Below are 26,931 nucleotides of genomic sequence, written 5' to 3'. Positions count from 1 at the left end.
TTATGGCAGAGTAGGGCTTCCTGGATGGCTCAGCAGGTGAAGAATCCTCCTACAACGCTGGAGACATAGGAGATGCAGGTTCAATTCCTGGGTAGGGAAAATCCCCTTGGAAAAGAATATGGAAACCCACTCCAGTATTCTTGCCTGGGAAATTCCATGGACAAAGGCGCCTGGTGGGGTACAGTCCATGGGGTCACAAAGAGTTGGAGATAACTGAGTGACTAAACACACACACACGGGAAGTGAGGAAATGGGATAGTGAGTTTAGCAAATCTAACAAAGGATTGGATAACTTGTGTCGTTTAAGCTTTGGAGTACCAATAGAGAATGAGATACTACAAGGTGTGCTAAAGTCCTGTCACTGGCCTCAATATTTCCAAAAGATTAAGTCCCAGTACGTTTGTCTAAAATGATGTTTCTGAGGCAGCTTACACACAATGAACAGCAGCAACTCTTTCGGCATCAGGTAACATCAGCCTTTCCAGAAGGAGCCATTTCTGGCATGGGCTGACTACCTCACATGTGACCCACATTGAGCAAATGGCCTGTGTCAGCAGACAGAAAACCTGAGTAGTTATAGAAACTCTAGCTTTTCTAGAAATCAGTCTGTGCCTCTGTTAAGTATCCAAATGTTGAGACCAAAATGGAAATACATTTTGGTCTCAAAAGGTAAAACAAAAACAGCCAGTATTATGTTTTAAACATTAGTAATAAGGTACATGCACAAACCTAAAGGAAATCAACCCTCAATATTCATTGGAAGGACTGTTGCTGAAGCTCCAATACTTTGGCCACCTGACGGGAAGAGCTAACTCATTGGAAAAGACCCTGATGCTGGGGAAAATTGAAGGCAAAAAGAGAAGGGGACAGCAGAGGATCAGACAGCTAGCAGATAGCATCACTGACTCAGCTGACATGAATTTGAGCAAACTCCAGAATGTAGTGGAGGACAGGAGCCAGGCATGCTGCAGTCCATGGGGTCGCAGAGTTAAACATGACTTAGTGATTGAACAACAACAACATGCACAGGATATGACACAAAACAGGTACTCAACCAGTGAGCTACATTATTAAGCCCCTGCCAAGAAAGAACTCAGAAACATACTCAGGAATCACAAAATAGCTGTTGTATGTATGGATAAAACTATGAACAAGTCAGTCAATTCCAAGTACCTGTTTTTCCAGAATGAGCTTAAGTATTATCCTCTTGGGGAAGCCACCTTCATCCCAAGCTACACACATTTTCTCACTTAACCGTGCAGGTTTCCTACCACCAACAACGAAAGTGGCACAATTACAAGTGTATTTCCCCTCCAAATGAAGAACAGACATACAACAGAAGATTGTTGACTAAAGCAATGAAGACGATCATATGGAAAGTGATTTCTGACCACTGACAATACTACAAAGGGGCAAAAAAACAGATTTAGGAATATTCCAGTTTATAAAATCTTTTATTTAAAAAATAAAATTATAAACAAAATACAGAAAAATATTGACACCTGTGATAACAAGGAAACGACTCCTAATCTTTAGGGCAGTTGTTATCCTGGAAGAGCAAAATCATGAGTTTTAAAAAGAAATTTTATTGTCCAAAGGAGGAATGTACTTTTAAAGGTTCATCTGTAATATGTATTTGGCATTGACAAAAAAAAAAAGTATTTCTATCTATACATTCAACATTCTGCAGCATATTTACATTCAAGTTACATTTCCAAATTCTATGCCAAATACAGTCTACCTCACCACCCCAAACCCCTAATAAGATAGTACTAAAATTCTGTTTATTTGTAAGAGTTCAGTATGACTTTATTAGAAAATAATTTTATGTTCCAACTAGATCAATCATATTTTAACTACTTCAACAAAACTCATTGGCTTGTTCTTCCCAGTTGAAGCCAAGCCCCTTCCAGAAAAATTAAACACAAATTGAAACTTGGGTAAAAATGAAGTTATATAGTAATTTTTTCCTCCTTCCTTAGAGATATTATTAAGCTTCCGATAAAAGGACACTGGCTCTGATAAACAGATTTTACTTTTGCAGCAATTAAGATACAAGTCACAGAAGCTTAACTCCTTTTTCAAAGATGGCTAAAGTACTTTTCCCTTTCAGCTGTTACCAGATTCTTCATCAAAATAACACATTAATAAACTCACAGTTTTCTGAAAACTTTTCTCCATTTTCCCTATACATTCCTCAAATCAGATTATTTATTAACAATTTGTTAATTTCTTGCTTAATTTTTATAAATTACACCAGGATAGCTAGCCTAATTTCCTGATAATTTAAATTACGATTTTATTAAAATCAACATAAATTATAAATAGCTTGCATCTTTGCTACAGTTCTCAGAGAAATTTATCTGAACTTCCTGGGGAGTCAAGCCTCCATAAGGCCTGTCTGTCTAGCCTTGGTTAAAAAAAACGTCAAGATTCGAAAATTCTCATGCCTCCAAGCGATCCCATTCAAATCAAACATTCTCATATGGGATCAATTCTTTCTTAATTCTCTCATATTAAGTTCATTTTTTATGTCTAGTACGATAAATGAATGACAAAGGAAATTGATGAATGTCATTTAGTTGAGCTCTTTCTAACTGACTTCAGGTTGTGACTTCTCCTCCAGTACATGAGGGCTGGCAACTGGCAGCAGGCTGCGGAGTAGACACCACTTCTAATTCAGATTCACGAACAAAAACCACCGCATCACCACTGACGTTTATAAGACACTGTGCCTAAAAGAATAACACATTTCAGTTACATTTCAGTAACACGCTCATACTCTCCTGTTATGCTGGGGGCAGTGTTTATGTTCTACTGTTTCTGTAGAGCAGAAACAGGCATACAGTTCAAGAAAAAAATGAGCAAAGGCTAAGAAGGCAATGCATAGGAAAGGAAACAAAAAAATTCATTAATATAGTTATTTAATTTTTTAAAGGACTATGTTTAACAGTTGTAAGTGAATTATTATGTTAACAAAGCTGATAAGAGAAATCTATTCTAAAATTTAACCTAAGTAACACTCCCCTATCCTCATTAACAAAATTATATTACTTATTAGAATTAACAGTGTGGCCCCATCAGGATGTACTCTTTACCAGCAGGGCAGTCAGAAGTGGACAGCATCACAGCTCAAACCAGAGGGCATCTTTAACTGTCCTCCATTAGCCATCACTGGATCCCAAAAACACCCCCCCTAAGAAGGTGGTGGGAAAAGTAATTTAGGAGCAAAACTTCCAGAGGTATTTCAGACTAACTAGTCACTGGGGATGTGAAAACAACACCTGACCTATGTATGACCACAGTTACCAAAATATTTACTAAAACATGTTTTAAGCCTCTGGAATCAAAGAGCTCTGAGGAACAATTCTCTTTTTTGGAGGCGGGTGGGAGGTGAAAAGGCCATAGGGTGAATTCGTAGGGTCTCCCCATCAGAGGTTTTTAACTCCACCTCACCTGGTTTTTGTTTGGATTCTCCATGAAGACACACTGCTTCATTATGTAGGAGACGACAGCATTCCCTCCCAGCGCAGCCACGTGTGCACGCACCATTGCAAACACTTCAGCGATAAAAGCATGGAGAAAACCACTGACTCCACCTTCCTAAAGGACAATGCACAAGCAAACCAAACTATATACCTGGGTAAATGAATGTACATAAAACATCAAAGAATATATATTAAAACAGTTTAAGTGATCTTACTATAATGGATGGTCCTTTTAATTTCCTTCACCATGCAGACCTGTTGCATGAATGAAAAACCTTTACCTAACACGTCTACAACAGGGATTATTGTTGGTGTTCAGTTATTAAGGTGTGTCATAATCCCAACAGGGATTACTATCTTGATTTTAGAGATGATGGAACTGAAGCTCATGTGACGTGTCCATGATGAAGGTGGAACACAGAGCTAGTGGACAGATGGCAGAGCAAGAGTTCTAACTGTTCCTCCACTGTCAACACCTCCCTCCATGAAGCTGTTCCCGTCATCATTCAAATAAATTGATGGTAAATATAAACAATGAGACTTCCCTGCTATCCATATCTCCCACTTTGAAAATGAACCATGTTCCAAGTCACACTTGTCTTTTACAGTTTCTTGAAGGTTTGACACCTTTTCCAGCCTCGGGGTCATTGTACATGAAGGGTCCATACCCAATTTTCCACCAGGGTAACTCATACTCAATTCTTCAGGTCCTGGTTTACACGTGACTTCTTCAGAGCAATCTACCCCGCTGCTGTTGCTGCTAAGTCGCTTCAATCGTGTCTGACTCTGTGTGACCCCATAGACGGCAGCCCACCAGGCTCCCCCGTCCCTGGGATTCTCCAGGCAAGAACACTGGAGTGGGTTGCTATTTCCTTCTCCAGTGCATGAAAGTGAAAAGTGAAAGTGAAGTCGCTCAGTTGTGTCTGATTCGAGACCCCATGGACTGCAGCCTACCAGCCTCCTCCATCCATGGGATTTTCCAGGCAAGAGTACTGGAGTGGGGTGCTATTGCCTTCTCTGGCAATCTACCCTATCAGACCTAAATTACATTCTCCTGTTAATATTCTCTGAGAGCCCTTGTTGTATTTCTTTATATGACTTACTATTACTAAGAGCTATCTATTCACCACATGATGATGATTTACTTACTGTCCACTAAATTCCATCATGCCAGGGACCGCATCTGCCATGCTCACAACTATATACGCTAACACCTGTTTCAACAGGGGCATGTACCCAGTGATCTATACATATTTGTCATGGAAGGAAATCCAACAATTTGGGGAACTTTTGCAGTGTTCAAAACCAAACAAGACAGAAACCAAAGGCTAGCTGATAGCTTAGAACGCTTTACAATCTAAATTTCCCACAAATTTTACTGAAGGTTTTTTACAGTCTAGGAAGAAATTTCCAACTTCAAATTGGAAGGTAAGGGCAAAATTTAATACACTGTTAGAAAAAGCATTTGTCTAGGTCACATTTTTCTGAAAAGCTACAGGATCCTACATAAAGTTTGTCATTAAGGAATTAAAGGAGTTGCTTCAGCCTCCCTCTGACTCAATCACAGTCCAGGACAGTCTTTTCTTCTACTTTCATCAGTTTTCCTCTTACATATAAAATCAAAAAATTCTTAGAGTAAAAGACACTACAGAGGGGTAAATTCTAATATTATGTAATTGAAAGCAAATAACTCAACAAGGAATGAACAGATTTCAGATATTACACTATACACAGGCTTCTCAGGTAGCACTAGTGGTCAAGAACCCACCTGCCAAAGCAGGAGACGTAAGAGATGTGGGTTAATCCCTGGGTCAGGAAGATCCCCTGTAGAGTATGGCAACCCAGTCCAGTATTCTTTCCTTGAGAATCTCATGTTCAGAGACACCTGGTGGGCTACAGTCATGGGGTTGCAAACAGCCAGACACAACTGAAGCAAATTAGCCCACATGCATGCATATACTACATATTATACTATTAACTATATTACAGCTGGTATTATAAATCTCTGTTGAAGGAAAATCTGTGAAGCAACATTTCGGGGTATGGTTGCTTCAGCAGTTGAAAAGACACTTTGGAAAGAAAATTTTACGCATTCAACAGTATAATATCCATGTGCAACTGGAAAAGGTTAATTCACCAATCTATGACAGCTTCTCAAACCCAAATTTGTCAAACCTCAATGGATTTAAGTGTTGCCTATTTTAATTCTATATTAAAAGGTTTTTGAGAATATCTTGAGATAGTTTCTTTTCCATCTCAACACAATTAGAATATGATTATAAAAATAATTTTTCTTAAAGGAAACATCTATCTAATTAATTAATCTGTCAGAAGTCACTCCCTCATTTACACAAAAACGGCTTGTGGTTACTCTGCACCAGGCACTCTGCTGGGTGCAGGAGGGTGAGCCTGAGTTAGTAAGCAGGCTGTCATTTCCAAGAAGGCATAGAAACACTGCTGGTGAAACAAGGGGGGGAAAAACACAATTAAGTTGTGTTTATAATTGACACGCTTTTAAAAAATACAAACTTCTGCTAAAGTAAATTTTGAAGAGTTTATTGGGTTTCAGATTTAAATAATTAAACATTTTCCCTACTCACTATATTAATTTGTTTAGCAGCCCTGCTCAAGAAACATAAGACAAATAGAAATATAATCTTTTCCTGAGTTTAAATTCTTCTGTAATGCAAGATATAATAGGCTGACTCTGATTCTTAATTCTGACCTCATCAAGCAAGAGATTATAACTGCTGTTACTTAAAAAACAAATTAAAGTTTAATGATACCCAGTGTGAGGTAGAACTTGAACAAATAACACTGATGGCTAGAGGAGAAAACAAGCAGCCTCCTTCTTTGTCAGGAGAAAACGACAGAACTAAATGATATAAAAAAACCTCCAAAGACATCTATTCAGGATACAGTCCCCTACTATTTAATGTGAACTCTTAAAAAATTGCCATTTAAATCCATCTCAGGCAAATACCTACTGAGAAACTAAGCTATTCTTTCAGGGCTGTTTTAAACCTCTATCAAACATGGATACATTTATTTTTTTTTAATTTACCATCTGATAAGGATCTGTAACTTCTAATAACAAATGAATTTAAACCCAACACAACTCTTGTGATAATACTGAAAGTGAAAATGAAGTCGCTCAGTCACGTCCAACTTTTTGCGACCCTGTGGACTATAGCCTACCAGGCTCCTCTGTCCATGGAATTTTCCAGGCAAGAATATTAGAGTGGGGTTGCCATTTCCTTGGAGAAGGCAATGGCACCCCACTCCAGTACTCTTGCCTGGAAAATCCCATGGACGGAGGAGCCTGGTAGGCTGCAGTCCATGGGGTCTCTAAGAGTTGGACACAACTGAGCGACTTCACTTTCACTTTTTACTTTCATGCATTGGAGAAGGAAATAGCAACCCATTCCAGTGTTCTTGCCTGGAGAATCCCAGGGACGGGGGAACCTGGCGGGGCTGCTATCTATGGGTTCGCACAGAGTCAGACACAACTGAAGCGACTTAGCAGTAGCAGCAGCCATTTCCTTCTCCAGGGCATCTTCCTGACCCAGGAATTGAACCTGGGTCTCCTGCATTGCTGGCAGACACTTTTACCATCTGAGCCTAATCTACAGCCAATCCAGACAGGTTATGGCAAAAAGTGTGTGTGTGTGTGTGTGTGTGTGTTACTTTTGGCAAAAAAACAATTTGAAACATGTTTAGTTTTGATACTACTACTTTCAACCACAGAAAATTCACACACACAATGAAATAACAACTATAAAATTACCTCACGTAGAGAAGTGGTTTCCCGAATGAAAAACATGTTAATTATCCCAAGATATTTTGTTATTTTTGCTCCAGGAATGAAAGAAAGAGGTGTCATCTTAACAACCCCAACGGTGGAATTTGCACAAGGGGGAGCAGAACGATTCCGGAAGTTTCCTTCACCCATTGGACTTGCTTTTTCAACTGTCACTGCTAAAATTGGAAAGAGAAGAGAAAGCATCAAGATCACATGTTGGTGACTCAATGATTCCCTAGTGTTTCCAAATAAGTGGTGACAACATTCAGCTGTCTGTGAGGCTAAGCCATGTCATGAAAGAAAAGAAATTATCATGCACTGCATGCAGTTACAAATAGAGAGAGAAAGAAAAACGTAAGAGGAAATGCTGGAATGGAATCTTTGGGAAGAAAAATGGCATTCCTGCAAAAGAAAATGTCGATGCGGTGTAGCTACACACACAATGATCGTTATAAAGTGAAGACAAAGAAAAAGCGGTAGAGCATTAAAAAATCTGCTGTAGGAACAAATTATTACGAGAGTGTGAAAGTTGTTACATTTCCCAGTGCAGTGTTTTCCATCTCTTTTTCAGACGACTTCTTCATTGTCAACTTGTAGATAAACCTTATCTTAACTAGTTGTAGCAGGTTTCTTTTCCAAACCTTCTCGATCAAAGTTGTCATTTAAAAAATTTAACAAATGACCTTGGCTGTCTAAAAGTTAATTGTTCATAAAATAACAAATACCTACTGCTTATCAAATAACTACCATGAACCAGACACACACACACGTGTGTGTGTGTAATTTTCACAGCAACGCAGCGACATAGGTGTTGTCATCCCCATTTAACACATGAGGAAACTGAGGCTCACAAAACTTAAATAACTTGCCAAGGTCACACAGCTATTAAAATGACACTTTTAGGATTCAAAACCAGACCTGGTTGGTTTCATAGCCTGTGAGCTTCCCCCTAAATACAGTTCCTTCCCTTTAATGTCAACTCTTTCACTCAAATACATTTACCTCAAAGTCTACCAAAACACATGGAGTATAGATTAAAAAAAAAAAAAAGTCTTAGTCCTGATGCTGAGTCTAGCAGTGAGGTAAGAGTTGGCCACTTTCTCTCTGGAGATACCTTCTACTCTCACTCTAGACATTACTCTTAGTAATCTGACAGATGCCATATACTACCGAGTACCTTGGGCCCTGAAAGAGTCTCTTCAATAAAAGCTCATTAATTTCCTTCCACTATGTGACATAATATCTATTTATATACGTCTAAGAATACCTTCCCAAAATAAAATACTAACAACACAACCCTGCAGCTACAATTTAAACATCTAAAGGCCCTTCAAAAGCTTTTGCTAAATGACCATTAGCGTCTGCAGCTTTCACACTCCAACACATGATTGATTGGCAATGTTATTACTGAGTAGTCAGGGCCAGCCTTCACCACTGGGAAATCACGGATATGCTTCTCAAATCACAACGTGGTAGAAACATCCGCCTACTTGTCTTAATTGATCCGCGCCTTATGGTCTGAGCTTTCAGTTTAATGAGCTCTATCCAGCTGCTGCATCTGTCTGCAAAGGAACTGTAATCAACTGACGTTGCTGAAAACACAGACAGAAAACAAAAGAAAAAACAAAGAAAAAATATGGATGACGTCTCTTACTCATCACAACACTCCTCTCGATGATGTAATTTAACTGTAACTTAGGGGGAAAGGTGGTCCTTTTCAAGTCAGGTTGAGAGAGATAGTAAAGAATCAAGCTTTAGACACTGATTTGTCCAAAGCCAAGTTGTCGGTTGGCTGAGCATCTCTGGTGATGTCAGAGCTGTGTGGTCTCTTAGCGGGAACAGAAGCGGGTCTACCAAGATCAAGGAAAGGGTCACGTGCTGCGTTTTAACTAACTTCCTTTCCCTTGTTTTTATTTTACACTGTTTTTAGCTGTTTATACTTAGGACTTTAATTTACAATCAGAACTTTGTGAGTAATTCCTTGCCCTGTTTTTGCCCTGAAATCAAAAAAATAAATGAATAAATAAATAATGAGAATCAAATGTTAAAGGATACATGAAAAAAAATCACTAGTTAACTTATTTTTTGCAAACGATCTTCTTTCTACCAGTAGTAACAAGGAAGCCAAAGGGTCATTTTTATCAATATTCTATTTCCACATCTGATTTTGGCAACAAAACTTCTATTAACATGGAGTGAGGATCAAGTGTGAGCCCAACAAGTTCTCCTTTTCAAAAGGATATCTTTTACTACTGTTGAGCTAAAAAATAATATTAAAAAGCTAAAGTCTTATATTTAGAAACTGGGACACTACTAAAATGCTAGATGGCGTAAATATTACTTGAATTTCACAATCTAACTACAACAAAGCCACATTTTGGTGTCTATCCCATTGTCCAGAGCACTTCTTCGATGTCTGTATGCTTATGCACCACCACGCTAGAATTTCACACCTTTGGTGACTATTTGCTTCATTAGACAAACTCACCTCTCTGTGCAGCTGGTATACCTGAGTTAGAACTTGCACTCTCCAGGTGTTCTAGTAAGACAATATGAACAACATTAGCTTGGATGCTAAATACAAGCCAGTATCTCTTTGCTCTTGGTTAATACTCTCTAAAAACCAGATGAATAGGAGAAAATTTTTATGGCCTCATTATAAAAGCAAACCAAATAGAAGTACTTAGGTTTAAAATGGCAGTTTCTATTGATATATGAAAACTAGCTCGGTTAATAAACACCATGCCAAGAAAGATTACTTGTTATTATAACACAAAGAAAGTTCCAGAAAGTCTACATGTTAGAAAATATCAACACAGTAACAAATGTTAGCGGGAGGGAAGCAGGATGTGGGAAACCTGAACAGAGAAAAGGGTCGATGTACTGGGAAGAAAATCTGAAATGAAAGAGGGAAGGTAAATGTCTATGGGGGAAAAGCCAGTAAGATTAAGAGCTACAGACAAAGCAATGACCTGTGTCTCATAGATAAACACACACCATACATTAGCCCCGCCCCACCCACCTCACCACCAACCCCCTCATTCAAAGCTTTCACTTTCAACAGCTTCCTCTGAAACTATCATGACTTTATGGAACTAAAAGGTGACTACTTTTCACAGAAATAACTAGGAATCCCAAACTATAACCTCCTTTCTAGTACGCTCACAAAAGCAACATCTTGAATTCTTCCTGAAAGTTTATATTTTTATCATACATATTTAAGGAACTGTACAATTCAAACAGCACTACATTAAAAAAAAAAAAAGTCATCATCTATTTCTAATTTTCAGGCTCTACCCACACTAGCATATTTGAATTTTTGTTTCTAAGAATCTCATAACTGAAGATATATAGTGTTGCCAAGACAGAAATAACTCATAAAAACACTAAGAATAATTTGGGTCAGCCATTTTTTATTATTATTATAAACTAAGTAAATAAGTAAATATATAATATTTTTGTCTCTGTGTCATATGGTGATTTTGGGGGTAATATTCTTAAATTTGTAAAAGTTGTACTTTTCAAAAATCAGAAGTATACAGAATGTATCTGCCAACTGGGGGACAATGACATATCTCCCATCCCCACTCCACCTCTTTTTCCCTAAGGCTAGTGACCACGAGCTAATACTGGAGAGAGTACAGTGGTCAACATTCCTCTTGAGATACACAGCTGTCCAATAAAAGGGATCATGAGGAGAAGTTCACAAAATGACTTGTGAGGGGATCACACTGGGTGTGCCCTGGCCATCATGAAGTTCTCGAGGGAGTGTCCTCCTGATTCGGGATCCTGAGGGGTACTGGAAGCCCAGAAGGAGACAGGACCTACAGCAGGAAGACTAAACAGAACTGACACTCAATTTCTAGCAACAGCTGATCCAATGCAGAAGCTGGGAAAGTAAGTGGCCCACCCCAGGCTCACATATCCCAGGAGAGTTCCAGGACTCCCAGAGGTCCTGGGCAGCACAGCCTCACTGAGTACAGACACAGAAAATACAGTTGGCACTAAAGACCCTAGTTTTATCGTGTGGGGATGGGAAGAAGGGAGAGGAAGCTAAGAGAAAACATGAAAATGACTAAATTATCCTCTATACCTTCATATTATCTTGGCAATATGCAATTCCCTGGTAGCAACTGTATATGAAATGTCCACAAAAAGAGCTTATACATGTAGAATCTATCTGCTCCCATCTTCAAATATGTCAAGTGTTAAAAAGTAAAGGTATACAATGGTCTGTAGATTATCTGTGTGTTTTTTTTTTTTTTAAGGATAAATAGAACATCTTTGCAAAGAGAGACAATATAGCTATTAGAAGCACTTGCCTCTTGGGAAGGAAAATGAAGGGAGAAGGGAGCTTTATTTTGGACAATGTGGTCTTTTTGCAGGGTTTGAATTTTTTATCATGTACACTTACTACACTTACTACTTTCCCCAAAGTTTTACAAAAGTGGAGAAGAAGAGAAACAAGAGAGCAAAAATATTTATTCCCAGCCCTCAAATGTGAATGAGTCAGGAGACTTCTGACCTCACTGAAGGAGAGCAGGTTCACCTTCTGCCACGTTTGCCTGGACACTCATTTTTTTCTATCAGAGAAAAGGCCCAAGAGAAGCTAGTCCTGTGGACTTCAGCACTTTGGACTGGTCTGAACACCTCAAACATTTAATGACCTCAGGCTCTCTGCCCCTTCTGATTACTGTTTGGCTTCCCAGGTAACAGACTTTTCAAGAGAAGGTAGCATAGACATTAGCTGTCTGGCTCACTGACAAAGCAGAAATTCTGGTGGTGTGTGTGTTAGTTGCTCAGTAGTATCTGACTCTTTGTGATCCCATGGACTGTACAGCCTACCAGGCTCTTCTGTCCATGGGATTTTCTAGGCAAGGATACTGGAGTGGATTGCCATTTCCTTCTCCAGGGGATCTTCCCGACCCAGGGATCGAACTCAGGTCTCCTGCATTGCAGGAAGATGCTTTACCGTCTGAGCTACTAGGGAAGCCCTCTGCAATCTCTAGTGCGTGCATGCTCAATTGTGTCTGACTCTTTGTGACCCCATGGACCATAGCCTACCAGGCTCCTCTGTCCACGGGATTCTCTAAGGCAAGAAAACTGCAGTAGGTTGCTGTTTCCTTCTCAGGGGCTCTTCCCCACCCAGGGGTCAAACCCGATCTCCTGTTCCCTGCACTGCAGGCAGATTCTCTACTGCTGAGCCATCGGGGAAGCCCCATGCAATCTCTAAGCCAGTACTTTAAAAAGGCAACAGATTTCATACTCAGAAGTAGAAACTTTTTAAATGTCCTTGAGGCTTTGCTGGGGAGCCAATGCTCAGTTCTGGCCATTTGTATATCTCTGTGGAAGACTTTGAGACAAACACTTCGTATGTCAGGTCCCCACTGAAGCCGCAAAGAGAGTTTAAATCAAGCCACACAGCAACCCAGTTCTCTTACCATTTCCTTGCCCACTGAATACAATTTTGCTATTCAAAAAATCTACTAAGTGATAGTGATGATCCCTCAAAAAAAAAACAATGCTGGAAAGTTAACAAGGCAAGCAGAACAACATATAGAACTATTTTCTTAGTATACTCTAATGACTTTTAACAGGCCTGAGCAGAGTGGGGAGGGGGATTAATCCAGATTAAAGTGGTTTAGTGGAAATGAGCATACAGATGAAAAACAAAAAGAAAATGTAGCAAGAATTCTTCCTCCTTCAATTATACCCCTGCCAGTGCTTCTGAAGTTTGAGATGCCTCCATCCTCCTAAACAATCTGTCATACCAATGACAAAGGGATGTACTAGTCACGATAAAGTCTTACACTGACTACTCTTCTGACAATTTACTATCATTAAATTTTACAGGTCATCTTTGCTCTGAATAATTAAAAAAGTCTTTGAGACATTCTTTTCCTGTCACCCTAAGAAAAGTATTAAAGCTGAAAAAATTCCTGCAAACTCTGAAAAGATTCTCTGGCAGATAAAACTATGTGCAATCTGGAGTCTCTAAACTATATTGCTTTATTTTCCTATTTAAACATGCTCAGTTTTAAACTATGATGATCAAAATTTGGTTTTATGTTCCTTTAGGCATTTCCTTAATGCACTGATCAGTATCTGGCTTAATGACTGAGTGAGACAAATGATGTATGTAAACATTCAGTATATACCTGGACCCTAATGGTCTTCAAATATTGGTGGTTTGATAATGAAATTGACATATTACAGTTAAAAATTATTAAGGCATGGAGAAAAATGTAAGTTGTTTTTCACTAGAAGAAAAAAATTCAACTAGAATACACAGATAATACATATATGACAAAAGACAATTAGTTGCCCTATTTGAATCATTAAAACTTCCAATTAAAGGTGTACAGTATCTTAACCCACTTGCTTTTCTTCTTTAGTCCCCATCATTCACTCCTCTCACTACTATCCTTTGTTATCTTTTTTCCCCAAATAATCCTGGGTTTTGGTCAGTAGCCCAATTCAACTTTCTTTGCTTTTCACTCCCTCGATTCCTGATTGGCTTTTACTGCCCTCGGGCTGCCTTGAAGAAGCTAAGATTCCCTATCTCTACTTCTTCATCCAACTCTTTGCTTCCTTCACACTTCTTAGGTGCAATTTTCACATTTTCCACTCTTTACAGAGTTCCTATTCATTCTCTTTCCCCTCAGTATCTTTCTCCTTTCAGGATCCCCTACTGATTGCTGTGGCCACCAATAACAAGGAAAATTTAGCATTTTTAATAGATTTCCCTGGTGGCTCAGACGGTAAAGCGTCTGTCTACAATGTGAGAGACCCCGGTTCGAGCCCTGGTTTGGGAAGATCCCCTGGAGAAGGAAATGGCAATCCACTCCAGTACTATTGCCTGGAAAATCCCGTGGACAGAGAAGCCTGGTAGGCTACAGTTTGTGGGGTCGCAAAGAGTCGGACACAACTGAGCGACTTCACTTTCACACTTTCACCGTTTGGTCACGTGTGCTTAGTCTCTCAGTCCTGCCCAACTCTGTAGCCTGCAAAGCACTTCTGTCCATGGGGATTCTCCAGGCAAGAATTCTGGAGTGGGCTGCCATGCCCTCCTCCAGGGTATCTTCCCAATCCAGGGATCAAACCCAGGTTTCCCGCATAGCAGGCAGATTCTTCACCATCTGAGCCACCAGGGAAGCCCAAGAATACTGGAATGGGTAGCTTATCCCTTCTCCAGGGGATCTTCCTGACCCAGGAATTGAACTGGGGTCTCCTGCATTGCAGGTAGATTCTTTACCAGCTGAGCTACCAGGGAAGCCCACCATTTGGTCATAGTGACTAAATATATCTTAAAAAATAAGAGAGAAAAAACAGACATGCAATGAACTGTTAATATAAAAAAACTTTAGTTAATATAAAGAATTATATATACTTGTAAGAATTCAGAACCATTAGTTGGTAGGAAAAACTAAAAGCTAATTTCTGTAATTCTTATAGATTTATATTTCTAATAACTAGTTTACAATAATTTAAAGCAAGTCATTTAAGTTTAAAAAATTAAACTATATTTTAAAATCAAATTTGGTTTAACAAAAAAGTAAACTCCAATAGCCTACTGTAAAAATAAAGGAAAAAGGTTCCAATGTGGATACCTAATTATGGAGTACAATGCATTGAGGGGTGTAAGTTTTCTTTTTTACTGAAATCCAGAATGTGACCTATGTTTGTCACATTAGTCAGCAACTGCTCAGTGAAAAGAGAACTCCTCCCAGCCTCTAGTTAATGCAACTGAACGTGAGGATACCACCCCAGCATAAAGCCAAGTGACAGCAGAAATAAGCATGGGGGGTAGGGAGTAATAAAAAAATGTTTCCTCTATACAGTTTCATCCAACAGTATACAAACACTAAAAGTGACTCAATTAAACACTTTTATAGCCTTAAATTCTCAGAATTTTAGTGAAAACCATTATCCTGATATAGATTAGATTTACAAAGTATTTGATATCTATTTATATATGTGTGTGTATATAGTGGTATATGATTCACACACGTTTGTCTAACGTAAGTTCTTAAAGTCCCACAATATGGTATCTAATATCTCAAGATTCAGGTCTTTAAATGTGTATCTACTAAAGCAATATGCTAATCTTTTATATAAAAAAATTATACACATCTTTTACCCAGATTATATTTACTCAGATTCTCTATTTTTACTATATTTGCTCAATCTTTTTTCACTTCATAAAATATATATGATTTTAAAATTCTCTTAAAAACCATTTCAGAGTGAAGTGACATATTAAAAAAATTGACATATAGATATTAATGAAGGGGAAAAATATTATGAAAGTGCCATAAAAATTTATGATAAAAACTCTCCAGAAAGCAGGAATAGAAGGAACATACCTCAACATAATAAAAGCTATATATGACAAACCCACAGCAAACATTATCCTCAATGGTGAAAAATTGAAACCATTTCCTCTAAAGTCAGGAACAAGACAAGGGTGCCCACTTTCACCATTACTATTCAACATAGTTTTGGAAGTTCTGGCCACAGCAATCAGAGAAGAAAAAGAAATAAAAGGAATCCAAATTGAAAAAGAAGAAGTAAAACTCTAACTGTTTGCAGGTGACATGATCCTCTACATAGAAAACCCTAAAGACTCCACCAGAAAATTACTAGAACTAATCAATGAATATAGTAAAGTTTCAGGATATAAAATCAACACACAGAAATCCCCTGCATTCCTATACACTAATAATGAGAAAATAGAAAGAGAAAATTAAGGAAACAATTCCATTCACCATTGCAATGAAAAGAATAAAATACTTAGGAATATATCTACCTAAAGAAACTAAAGACCTATATATAGAAAACTACAAAACACTGGTGAAAGAAATCAAAGAGGACACTAATAGATGGAGAAATATACCATGTTCATGGATTGGCAGAATCAATATAGTGAAAATGAGTGTACTACCCAAAGCAATTTATAGATTCAATGCAACCCCTATCAAGCTACCAACGGTATTCTTCACAGAGCTAGAACAAATAATTTCACAATTTGTATGGAAATACAAAAAACCTCGAATAGCCAAAGCTATCTTGAGAAAGAAGAATGGAACTGGAGGAATCAACCTGCCTGACTTCAGGCTCTACTACAAAGCCACAGTCATCAAGACAGTATGGTACTGGCACAAAGACAGAAATATAGATCAATGGAACAAAACAGAAAGCCCAGAGATAAATCCACGCACATATGGACATCTTATCTTTGACAAAGGAGGCAAGAATATACAATGGATTAAAGACAATCTCTTTAACAAGTGGTGCTGGGAAAACTGGTCAACCACTTGTAAAAGAATGAAACTAGAACACTTTCTAACACCATACACAAAAATAAACTCAAAATGGATTAAAGATCTCAACGTAAGACCAGAAACTATAAAACTCCTAGAGAAGAACATGGGCAAAACACTCTCCGACATACATCACAGCAGGATCCTCTATGACCCACCTCCAAGAATATTGGAAACAAAAGCAAAAATAAACAAAGGGGACCTAGTTAAACTTAAAAGCTTCTGCACAACAAAGGAAACTATAAGCAAGGTGAAAAGACAGCCTTCAGAATGGGAGAAAATAATAGCAAATGACACAATAGACAAACAACTAATCTCAAAAATATACAAGCAACTCCTACAGCTCAATTCCAGAAAAATAAATGACCCAATCAAAAAATGGGCCAAAGAACTAAATAGACATTTCTCCAAAGAAGACATACAGATGGCTAACAAACACATGAAAAGATGCTCAACATCACTCATTATCAGAGAAATGCAAATCAAAACCACTATGAGGTATCATTTCACGCCAGTCAGAATGGCTGCGATCCAAAAGTCTACAAGCAATAAATGCTGGAGAGGGTGTGGAGAAAAGGGAACCCTCTTACACTGTTGGTGGGAATGCAAACTAGTACAGCCACTATGGAGAACAGTGTGGAGATTCCTTAAAAAACTGGAAATAGAACTGCCTTATGATCCAGCAATCCCACTGCTGGGCATACACACTGAGAAAACCAGAAGGGAAAGAGACACATGTACCCCAATGTTCATCGCAGCACTGTTTATAATAGCCAGGACATGGAAGCAACCTAGATGTCCATCAGCAGACGAATGGATAAGAAAGCTGTGGTACATATACACAATGGAGTATTACTCAGCCATTAAAAAGAATACATTTGAATCAGTTCTAATGAGGTGGATGAAACTGGAGCCTATTATACAGAGTAAAGTAAGCCAGAAAGAAAAACACCAATACAGTATACTAACGCATATATATGGAATTTAGAAAGATGGTAACAATAACCCTGTATACGAGACAGCAAAAGAGACACTGATGTATAGAACAGTCTTTTGGACTCTGTGGGAGAGGGAGAGGGTGGGATGATTTGGGAGAATGGCATTGAAATATGTATAATATCATATATGAGACAAGTTGCCAGTCCAGGTTTGATGCACGATACTGGATGCTTGGGGCTGGTGCACTGGGACGACCCAGAGGGATGGTATGGGGAGGGAGGAGGGTTCAGGATGGGGAACACATGTATACCTGTGGCAGATTCATTTTGATATATGGCAAAACCAATACAATATTGTAAAGTTAAATAAAATAAAATTAAAAAAAAATTGCTATTGTTATCTTTTTTTCTTATAACACAGGTTCATATGAAAAAAAAGTAATGTATGGTGATGCCACATCATCTCTGTTCCTCACAGTATTCAGAGAATTTTGATGACCTTCACTTGATAATATTCTTTAAGAAATTACTTAAATTACTAAAATTACTTAAATATCAAAAATTGCTTTTTGATATTTCAAATCAGAAAAATCAAGATAACTAGCAAGGTAACACGAAATCAACCATAATTTGAGACACACATCAAAACTGTTTTGTTTACCTTGAGAAACAAAACCAAGTATAACAAAACATAGAAGGGGAAAAAAACTGAACATGGATGGACAACTCAGGCCCAGGCTTACTCTACACAGTCAATTAGAATACACATAATTGAAACATCTTCTCTTCAAAGAGTCTCTCATTTTCAGTAACACCAAAAGATAAGTAAAGGTTTATCTACAAGTGAAAAGATGGAAGTATTAATAAACATACTGTGCATAGCTCTTGACACTACTCTGTCAACTAAAAAGAAATAAAAATTTTCATAAATCATCTCATTTGTGATGAGAACATGGAAAATAAATTAGTATTCAAAGTTTTCAGAATTAAAAAAGATAAACCTCAGTCAGCTTAGCTAACTGACCTAACTATAAAAACTATATTTATTTATCATATCAGTTGTCAATTTTTAAGCCTCTGGTTGCAGAAAGAAAGTAAAGTTTTTTTTTTTTTAACATTTATTTCCCATCCTTGCCTTTCTATCTCCCACCTATTTCCTCTAAACTGCTAAGCTTAACTGTTTCCAGATATTTCTATTCTCTATTCAAAGCCTGTCTTCATGTTAAAATACTCAGCTACTACATTCATGATATAACACTCTATTATTACATGTTTCCTACCTTTCAAAAGCCATTCTATCCTCAAATTTTCTAAAATATTTTGAAATAACTTTTTCTAATGTATATAGCATAGCACACGTTCTCCTGGAGAGACGTCAGGAAGCAAAGACAATAAGTAAGCATGCAACATAAACCACAGTATACACGACTTTAAAAAAAATGCACAGGTAAACTTTTTAGTGTTCACTGATGAATTTAAAATACAACATTCAAAGAAAGGCACGTAGGTTTTACAGTTAAGTACTTAGTATTAAAAGTTTTATATATATATATATGTAAGTATTAGATGTGATGATATTATTATGAAGCTGATAACGGTGACAACGATGATGATAAAAGCAGCAGGATCTCATTCACTGATTTTCAAACTTTTTGAAACCCTTTCTTCTAACAAAATCACACAGAAAGCGAACACAGAAAGCACAGTGAATCAAAGCTACTCTAGTTCAGAGGTAGGTGAGCCAGCACTAACCCCGACACCTTGCCTCTTAGAAGGCCACAAGGCACCTCTGAAGAAATTCTAGGGTTTGGAGGGACAGAGTTTAAAAATCATTGGTTTAACTGATTTGAAGCTATTTGGAAAATGAACTCAAAGAAGCTCAATGTGACCTCAGGCATAATTTAGCTTTTGTTTTTAGTAATAATTGAAGAACCATACACCATAGAAACTCAAAAAAATCCAAGAATTTTAAAGGCTGGAGAGAATCTTCATCTTTTCACATTTTACAAATGAAGAACTGAGACTTCAGTGGCTTAACTGCAGATTAACTGGCCCAAGTTCTCACATCTGATATCATCAGGAGCAGAAATGAGAAAAAAGCCAGGTCTCTTGCTTTATTAGTCCACTTTATGGCCCTTTCCCATGCTCCTTAAAATAAACTGCAAATATTTTAGGTATTGTTTAGATATAACTTATTCTGCTCAAATTCTTCTTTGTTTTTCAGTTCACAAAGTATCATTTGTGCAAAATACACTGATTACTACAAAAAGCATTAGTTTTAATTACCTTTGAAAACATTTTGAAAGCTATTACCGAAACTGTAAGTTATCAATATAGACATGGTTAATTTACAGAGTTTAAATTTAATCTTCCGCAGATTTCAGGAGCTATTAACAACATGGTAAAATAGAGCTGACAGGGACCTCAACTCCACAAATAAATATTTTTATAGATTAGCAACTAATCAAACCTTATTGCTGATAGGGTTATTGGTTTTAGTTGCCCCCTCCTCACCACTGCTGGGTAAGGATAAACTAAGTGAAAACTAAAAGTAGTTTGAAACTAACCCTGTGTTAAATGTAAGTTTCTATAGAAAGCAGATGTTTAAAAAAAAAAAATCTTATGAAGTCAGTTCAAGGAAGATTCTAGACTGTTCTGCTTTTTGTTCTAAAAGCTATATTTAAGTTATAAATCTGAACTCAGATTATCTTTGGATTTATCCCTTTTTTTTTTTAAAGAAATTCTCTATGAAGTTCTAAATGAGAATTTTATTTGGACAAAAAGGAAAAAGAACCACATGGTAACTATGTTAGAAAGTTCCAAATCTGAAAGTAGCTTAACTTTTTCAGCTCCAAAATATGAGTCAAGATCTATTTATCTTCATAGACTCTGAACTGATTTAGTAAAGACTCTACTGATATAAACACAATGTGAATTTAAAGCTATTATGTATTATAACTAACTTCGTATCAGATAAAGTAACTGACAAATAGAAATCATATGCATGATAAAATGTAAGCATTAGAAAGGCCATCTGATTTCAAATAATGAATGCATCATTTCTCAGAATAAAAAATTTAGGAAAAAACACAAACATTTATTGTATATAAACTGCTCTAAGATAAGGTACAGTAATTCTGAAATTTTTATAAGAATTACATTGAAATCACAAGAGAAATGGAAAAAACTACCTCCCATTTTTCTCCAAAGATTGTAGAGATATAAATATACCTAATGCTACTGAATTAAGGGATAATCATTTTGCATTTGAAAAAATGTTTCTCAAATATAAGACACCCGAAAGACAGAAAGCTCATCCCTTTCTCACTTGCACTAATCCTTGCCCAAAACCTCTCTCCACTTAGCTTCTGAAGAAAATAAGTATTTTGTTGTCTAAGAAAATCTAGAAGTTTCTGCAAGAGGTTACAATGTTGCTGGAAAAAATTCACCAGATAAAAATATCAAAAATACCATATGTGAACAGTTAACTTTGGGAAATCCAAATCTCTGAAAATAAAACTTTAATATATTTGAGGTATTAGAACAGGATATTATATGAAAAATTACCTTAATAAGTTATGATGAGATTACTAGAGAAATTAAAATGAAAGCAACAAAACTCTCTCCCCTTTATGAACATGAAGAAACATACAATGGGGAATGAAGAACAAATCTCCATTTCAAAATTAAGTTAAGATCACCTACAATCAAGAAGCAAGTAAAAGCATCTAGAAACTAGTATTTGTGCTAGAAACTAGTATTTGTGCTTGCATTTCTCTTGCTTAACCAACCTTTAGCTGGTGGAAAAGGATGAGAAGGAAGTGAATCTGAACAGAGTTCCAGGGGAAACTGCAGAAGTTCTTCATTATCTGTAGAGGCTAGAGAAGCAAGAAAAAATATAAATTACTATGTAATGATCTCTTATTAATTTTTTAAAAATTAAGAATCTGGGATAATATATTTATTTTTCCCCAACTCAATTTATTCTGGTTATTTTCTCCTTGCTTTCTACCTTCACGTGCAGACACTGAGAGTGGTTGCTATCTTTCCAGGTGGGACTGTTAAGATTTAGAAAGGATGATACATATAAACCTCTTAGCACAATGCCTTTCAAAGAATAAGCACTCACTAATAATTATTACTATCCTACTTTTGTATTGATACTATAGTAGTTCTATAATACTTAAACCAGTTACTATTTATTTTTGATAAGTATCTGAACACATCATCATTTAACACATCTTTTAATCTGACATTTAATCAATACTATATAGGTGTAATCGGAGAAGGCAATGGCACCCCACTCCAGTACTCTTGCCTGGAAAACCCCATGGACGGAGGAGCCTGGTAGGCTGCAGTCCATGGGGTCACTAGGAGTCGGACTCAACTGAGCAACTTCACTTTCACTTTTCACTTTCATGCATTGGAGAAGGAAATGGCAACCCACTCCAGTGTTCTTGCCTGGAGAATCCTAGGGACGGTGGAGCCTGGTGGGCTGCCGTCTATGGGGTCACACAGAGTCGGACACGACTGAAGCCACTTAGCAGCAGCAGCAGCATATAGGTGTAATATATTCAACTTAAAATATTTTAGATATTTATTTAGCCAGCAAGTCATTAAACTTCAGAAAGTTTCTTTTTTTTCAGAGCCTCTAAATTGCTGAAGAATTAATGATACAATCTAAGTCTAAAAAACAGCCACATTTTCTGTGTAATCAGCAGTGAACCACCTATCCATGTGTGAAACAAAAAAAAGCCAGTCATATGCTTATCCATACAGTTATCCTGATAAAGAAAACAGAAAAAGTAACAGTATCTTACCAAAAAACATATCATTTAGTTACCTATCCTCTATATTTTTTCACTGAACTATAAAATAGACAAATATATTTTTTTCACTGAACCATACTCCCATCTACCACAGGTTTACCTCTTTGCAATAACTTCTCAGCGTGTGTTTTTGTAGTCTGTAAAGCCTGATTTTTGTCAAAAGTTATTGCAACTGCTGTGACTGTAACCTAGAATCACAGAAACAATATGATGAGCGAAGTAATCATTCCCAAAATCATCTTCTCACAGATCTTTCTCACTACATACAACTTATACAAACTGGCTAATCTGCCTTTAGTTTTACTGGTTAAGATTCTTAACCGGAACTGCACATAAACTCAGATATTCAGACTACAACTAAGCCCAACATGTACACCGAAACCTAGGTATTCCAGAAAAAGCTCAAGAACCTTCTCTAAAGGATGGAGACTGCAGAAGTCACACTGAGACAGAACTCCCAGTGGGTATTACGCTGGAACACACATGTGATTCCACCTTTAGATAACTAGAGTTCACAAAAGTAAAACGGACAGATAAGGTCTGACTCATACTAACATGTTTAAAAATATTTTGAAATAAAGCAGCTTATACTTCTCAATTATGGCAAATGTATAATATTAAAACAGATCAAAGAAATCTTTTTTAATAATAGACTAAACTGTAATTACCTGAATTAATTCATCTTCAGGGAGAGAGACTGTAAAATTGACATGGCAGAGGCAGCAGGGGATCATAGACCGGAGTTTAAAATACAGGCTCTACACAAAAGAAAATATTAGTAATATCACTTCTTGTAATTTAAAAATCCATAAAAAATGATTTTTAATGCATATTTTACTGTGGCAAATAAAATTCAAAAGATTAAAACATTTCTGTTTTGTCTATTCTTTCATTAAGAATACAGTTTGGGTGGGGGGGACACATGTATACCCATGGCTGATTCATGTTGATATAAAGCAAAAACCATCACGATATTGTAAAGTAATTATCTTCCAATTAAAATAATTAAAAAAATAAAAATGGAGATATTAAAAAATGAATACAGTTTTAATATCTGAGCAGACAATAATATTTAGTCATATTTCTAAGTCATAAAAACATAAGAAAGAGGGATTTTAAAAATTTATAAATACAGATTTTTATGCAGTTTAAAGCTATGAAATAACTCAAAATATATATCTTTTATACTATGGCATATTAGGATGGAGAGGACAACTTTGGCATTTTACTTGGTGGCAAGTTAAGACTGACAAATAAATAAAAATAATTGTCCCTACCACTGTGCAAGGTATTCCAGACAATACAAGCACTTTTCTTTTTAAATCTCATGATCCTTAGGCATTTTAACTAAGGTATAGTTAGTCAGAAGGTTCCTACCTTAAGCAAGTTTTCACAGAGATCATTAAAGTTCTTATTAAGGGCTTGATTAGTCAGGTTAAGGCTGCTTAATCGGATTACTCTTACTGATGTAAACATCTAAATATGGGAAGATATAATGGCATGTCATTTCATTATTTTTAACTATATACTGTAACAGAAAATAAAATAAACAATAACTACCATACTACTACTATAATAATTATTTTCTAAAAAGATAAGATTTAATTGCAATAAGGAGGTAAAAAGAAGACACATGTTAAGAAAAAACTTGCCAAAATCACACATGCTATACTTGTTTAAAATTAAGAATAAAAGGTTTACCTGTATTTCAGATGTCCAATTATTTATACCAGGCATGATTTCTGTATTACAACTATAAAAGCCTGTTAAAATAAATTAGAGTTAAAACTTATGATACTATTTCATTTATTCTTGTTGTTAAAGGATAACATATTTCAATCATTACATGAAGTCCTAACTGTAAAATCTACTCATTTTTTTCTTCTAAAACTCTATACCTCTGGGAAACTTCAGACCACGTTAATAAATCAGCATGGTTTTGGGGGTAATGATAAACATAAAAGGATTAAAAATCAGCTCACAAGTTCTAATGTAAATATTTTTAAACACTGTGTTTTCGATCTTGGGCAGCAAAGAACATGACAGAATGTAACACTGACAAAGCCTTTAAAGTTAGTGCTATAACAATTATGAACCGAAATACTGATATGCAAAATTAGTCTCCTCTCAGGTAATTTTTCTCTATTTACCTGAAGGAGGTGGGACATCAGTGAGGAGAGAATGTACATCTTCCATTGCATCTGTGTCATCAATCTGAAAATGAAAAGATTAAACCTATCACATAAATAATAAATATATAGTTATTTCAAATTTTTAAGATTATTTTTATTATTTATTAAATAGAAAACATAAAGCGTCAAGGAAAAGTAGAGCCATTTTCCCCTAAGTTAAAGCATAAAATTTGAAAAAACTTTTCTAAAATCTATAAACTTTACTGCAATAATAATTATAAATACTTCTAAATGAAATATCTTACATTACAAAGTACACTGGGTTAAAAAAAAATCAAGCCTTTTCTCAAGACTTTTTGAGGGCATGTTTCAAAAGATTTACAAAGATAACATAAATAATCACTACCTCTGTTTAAACTAATAAAGTGTAACTTTAAAAAATCTTTTGGCTAAATATGGAACTGCTTTAAAACAGAATTACATAGGGATAAATTTAAAGGTATATCTTAAAAGAATAAGTACAAATTCCATTTTTCTTACATCTCAATATTCTGTTGTGAATTATAAATAGTGAACATATCCAACTGGACATATATAGACATTCCTCTGTACCTTGGGGGTCTAAGTCCTATCTCATACCCTTGAGGTGTCAAGAATCACTTTCACTTACACTTTGCTTCAGTTACCCACAGTCATGGCCATACCTCAACTGTGGTATTCCCCAAAACATTTCACACCAAGATCTCAAGCACTCTCCAAACACAACCCCTCTGTCTCTCTGTCCCTTCTTTTACTGAATCTACACCTTGCCTTCTTGTCCACACTTGAAGTACTTCCATTCTCCAATTAGCTAGAATCCCAGGATCAGAAGTATCAAAAATGCTCTGGATCAAGGTTTAAGTAAAGCTAAGAATCATCTGGAGGTTTGTGAAAGATTCCTGGGCCCCACATTGAAATATTCATGTTTGAGGTCTGAGTAGGGGCCCCAGGGTCTGAATTTCTTACAAACTCCCAGCTGGTGCCAATGCCACTTCACAGGACACTGAGTAGCACTGCTCGAAACAGAACCCTGGAGCTTGTTCTTAATCTTTCACTGACCTGCTACACTTTTCTTTTTCCATTCTCAGACTGTAGAAATTATGAGAAAAGTGTACAAAGTCATATAGTTTGAGTTTTCTACAAGGTAACACTCTTATTTCAGTTAAGCCTTGAGCATCTTCTACAGCTGACATCCTAATCATTCACAGGCACTGTTCTAGACTCTTCAAGCCTCCAATCTCAACCTAGTTCAATTCTACTATCACCTTCCTGCTTTACTGAGATGCAGATGTCGGATTTTTTCTCTCAACTGTCACCTTACCAGGAAACATTTCTCAGTATCTTCATTTATTTTCCTTTCCTTCAGGATCAAAGAAAGATCATCAACCCTTTAAAAGCTAAGCATTCTACAGGGGAGTGCCTGGGAAGCAGATCTGTGAAAGCAGAGGTTCCATAAACCTTTCATGTCACATTTATTCTTCAGGAAAGTCAGTTCTGAATGTCTTTGTACAATGAAAATTCGATTACATATTCTGAACTCGGCAAGAAAACACTACAGTGCTTATATTATTATGTTTACATGTAAAAATGTTATAGTAACATTATAACCTATAAAGTAGATAAGAACTATAGTAAGTGAAGGAATAGAACCTTATTTAAATTAATTCAAATTTACAAAAATAGCTCCAAAAGTTTAATGTTTTTATTTCAACCCCAACATTAATTCTTCTCAAACCATCTACATTATTTAATCAGTCATCTGGTGTTAAACAAAAGATATATTACCAAGTCTTGATATCTTCAAATTTGTTGTAATTTCTGTAAGAAAACATTCTTCTGACATTTATAACAGTTGTAATGATAAAAATCGCACCAATTTAGGATTTGATTGCAAAAATACGTATCTTATAGTCCAAAAACTTTTAGAAATTATTTCAATGCAATAATACCTCCAAAACAAAGGCATCTTTTTTCCCATGTGAAAGGTCCAATTCTGTAACTTCATCAGAGCTTTCTGACTGAGATCTCAAAAGTCTTGAGCGTTGTCTAGGTTCTGGAATGGGGGATCCTATAATCTCTTCAGATATGTCCTAAAAGAAATATAATTGCTTTATATCGTATCTTTTTCTGTTTAATGGAGCTTCCGTAGACATGTAACATAGCAGTTTCAGGTATTCAACACAATGATTTGATATTTGTATGCTTCGGTCTGGTTTTAAATTTGCATATTAATAGAAAACTATGGGGCGGGTCTGTAAAATGTATTCCTAGTCTATATTTAATTATAATCTTTAGGAATAATTAAACTTTTATAGAATACATGTCTATCTCCTTTAGTCAGACACAACTTGGGGACTAAACAACCACCACCGCCTTGATA

The 26,931-nt window shown here is 36.4% G+C and overlaps 1 protein-coding gene across 9 annotated transcripts in view; it reads right to left on the bottom strand.

Moving 5' to 3' along the window:
- Positions 1–1,435: 1,435 nt before the first annotated feature.
- The window catches only part of C2CD5 (C2 calcium dependent domain containing 5), a 91,832-nt gene continuing 66,336 nt past the window's right edge, over positions 1,436–26,931 (bottom strand). For 2 of the 9 annotated variants that reach the window (XM_086404054.1, XM_086404046.1), the window contains 12 exons: positions 26,501–26,641; positions 24,531–24,594; positions 24,082–24,143; positions 23,758–23,856; positions 23,049–23,138; positions 22,481–22,568; positions 21,343–21,429; positions 9,779–9,829; positions 8,781–8,882; positions 7,276–7,466; positions 3,457–3,603; positions 1,436–2,735 (listed from right to left, as the gene is read on the bottom strand). In XM_086404054.1, the coding sequence (XP_086260180.1) occupies positions 2,604–2,735; positions 3,457–3,603; positions 7,276–7,466; positions 8,781–8,882; positions 9,779–9,829; positions 21,343–21,429; positions 22,481–22,568; positions 23,049–23,138; positions 23,758–23,856; positions 24,082–24,143; positions 24,531–24,594; positions 26,501–26,641 (1,254 nt within the window). In that variant the 3' untranslated portion in view covers positions 1,436–2,603. Of the gene's footprint in view, positions 2,736–3,456; positions 3,604–5,240; positions 5,382–7,275; positions 7,467–8,780; positions 8,883–9,778; positions 9,830–21,342; positions 21,430–22,480; positions 22,569–23,048; positions 23,139–23,757; positions 23,857–24,081; positions 24,144–24,530; positions 24,595–26,500; positions 26,642–26,931 lie in introns of those variants that run through there. The other 7 variants (XM_086404047.1, XM_086404052.1, XM_086404048.1 and 4 more) reach the window with 5 other exon arrangements.

This window comes from Bos grunniens, chromosome 5 (genome assembly GCF_055505025.1).
Source record: "Bos grunniens cultivar Pamir isolate PY7600 chromosome 5, Bosgru_T2T1.0, whole genome shotgun sequence".
NCBI classification, from domain to species: domain Eukaryota; kingdom Metazoa; phylum Chordata; class Mammalia; order Artiodactyla; family Bovidae; genus Bos; species Bos grunniens.
This window is presented reverse-complemented; position numbering and strand designations above follow the sequence as displayed.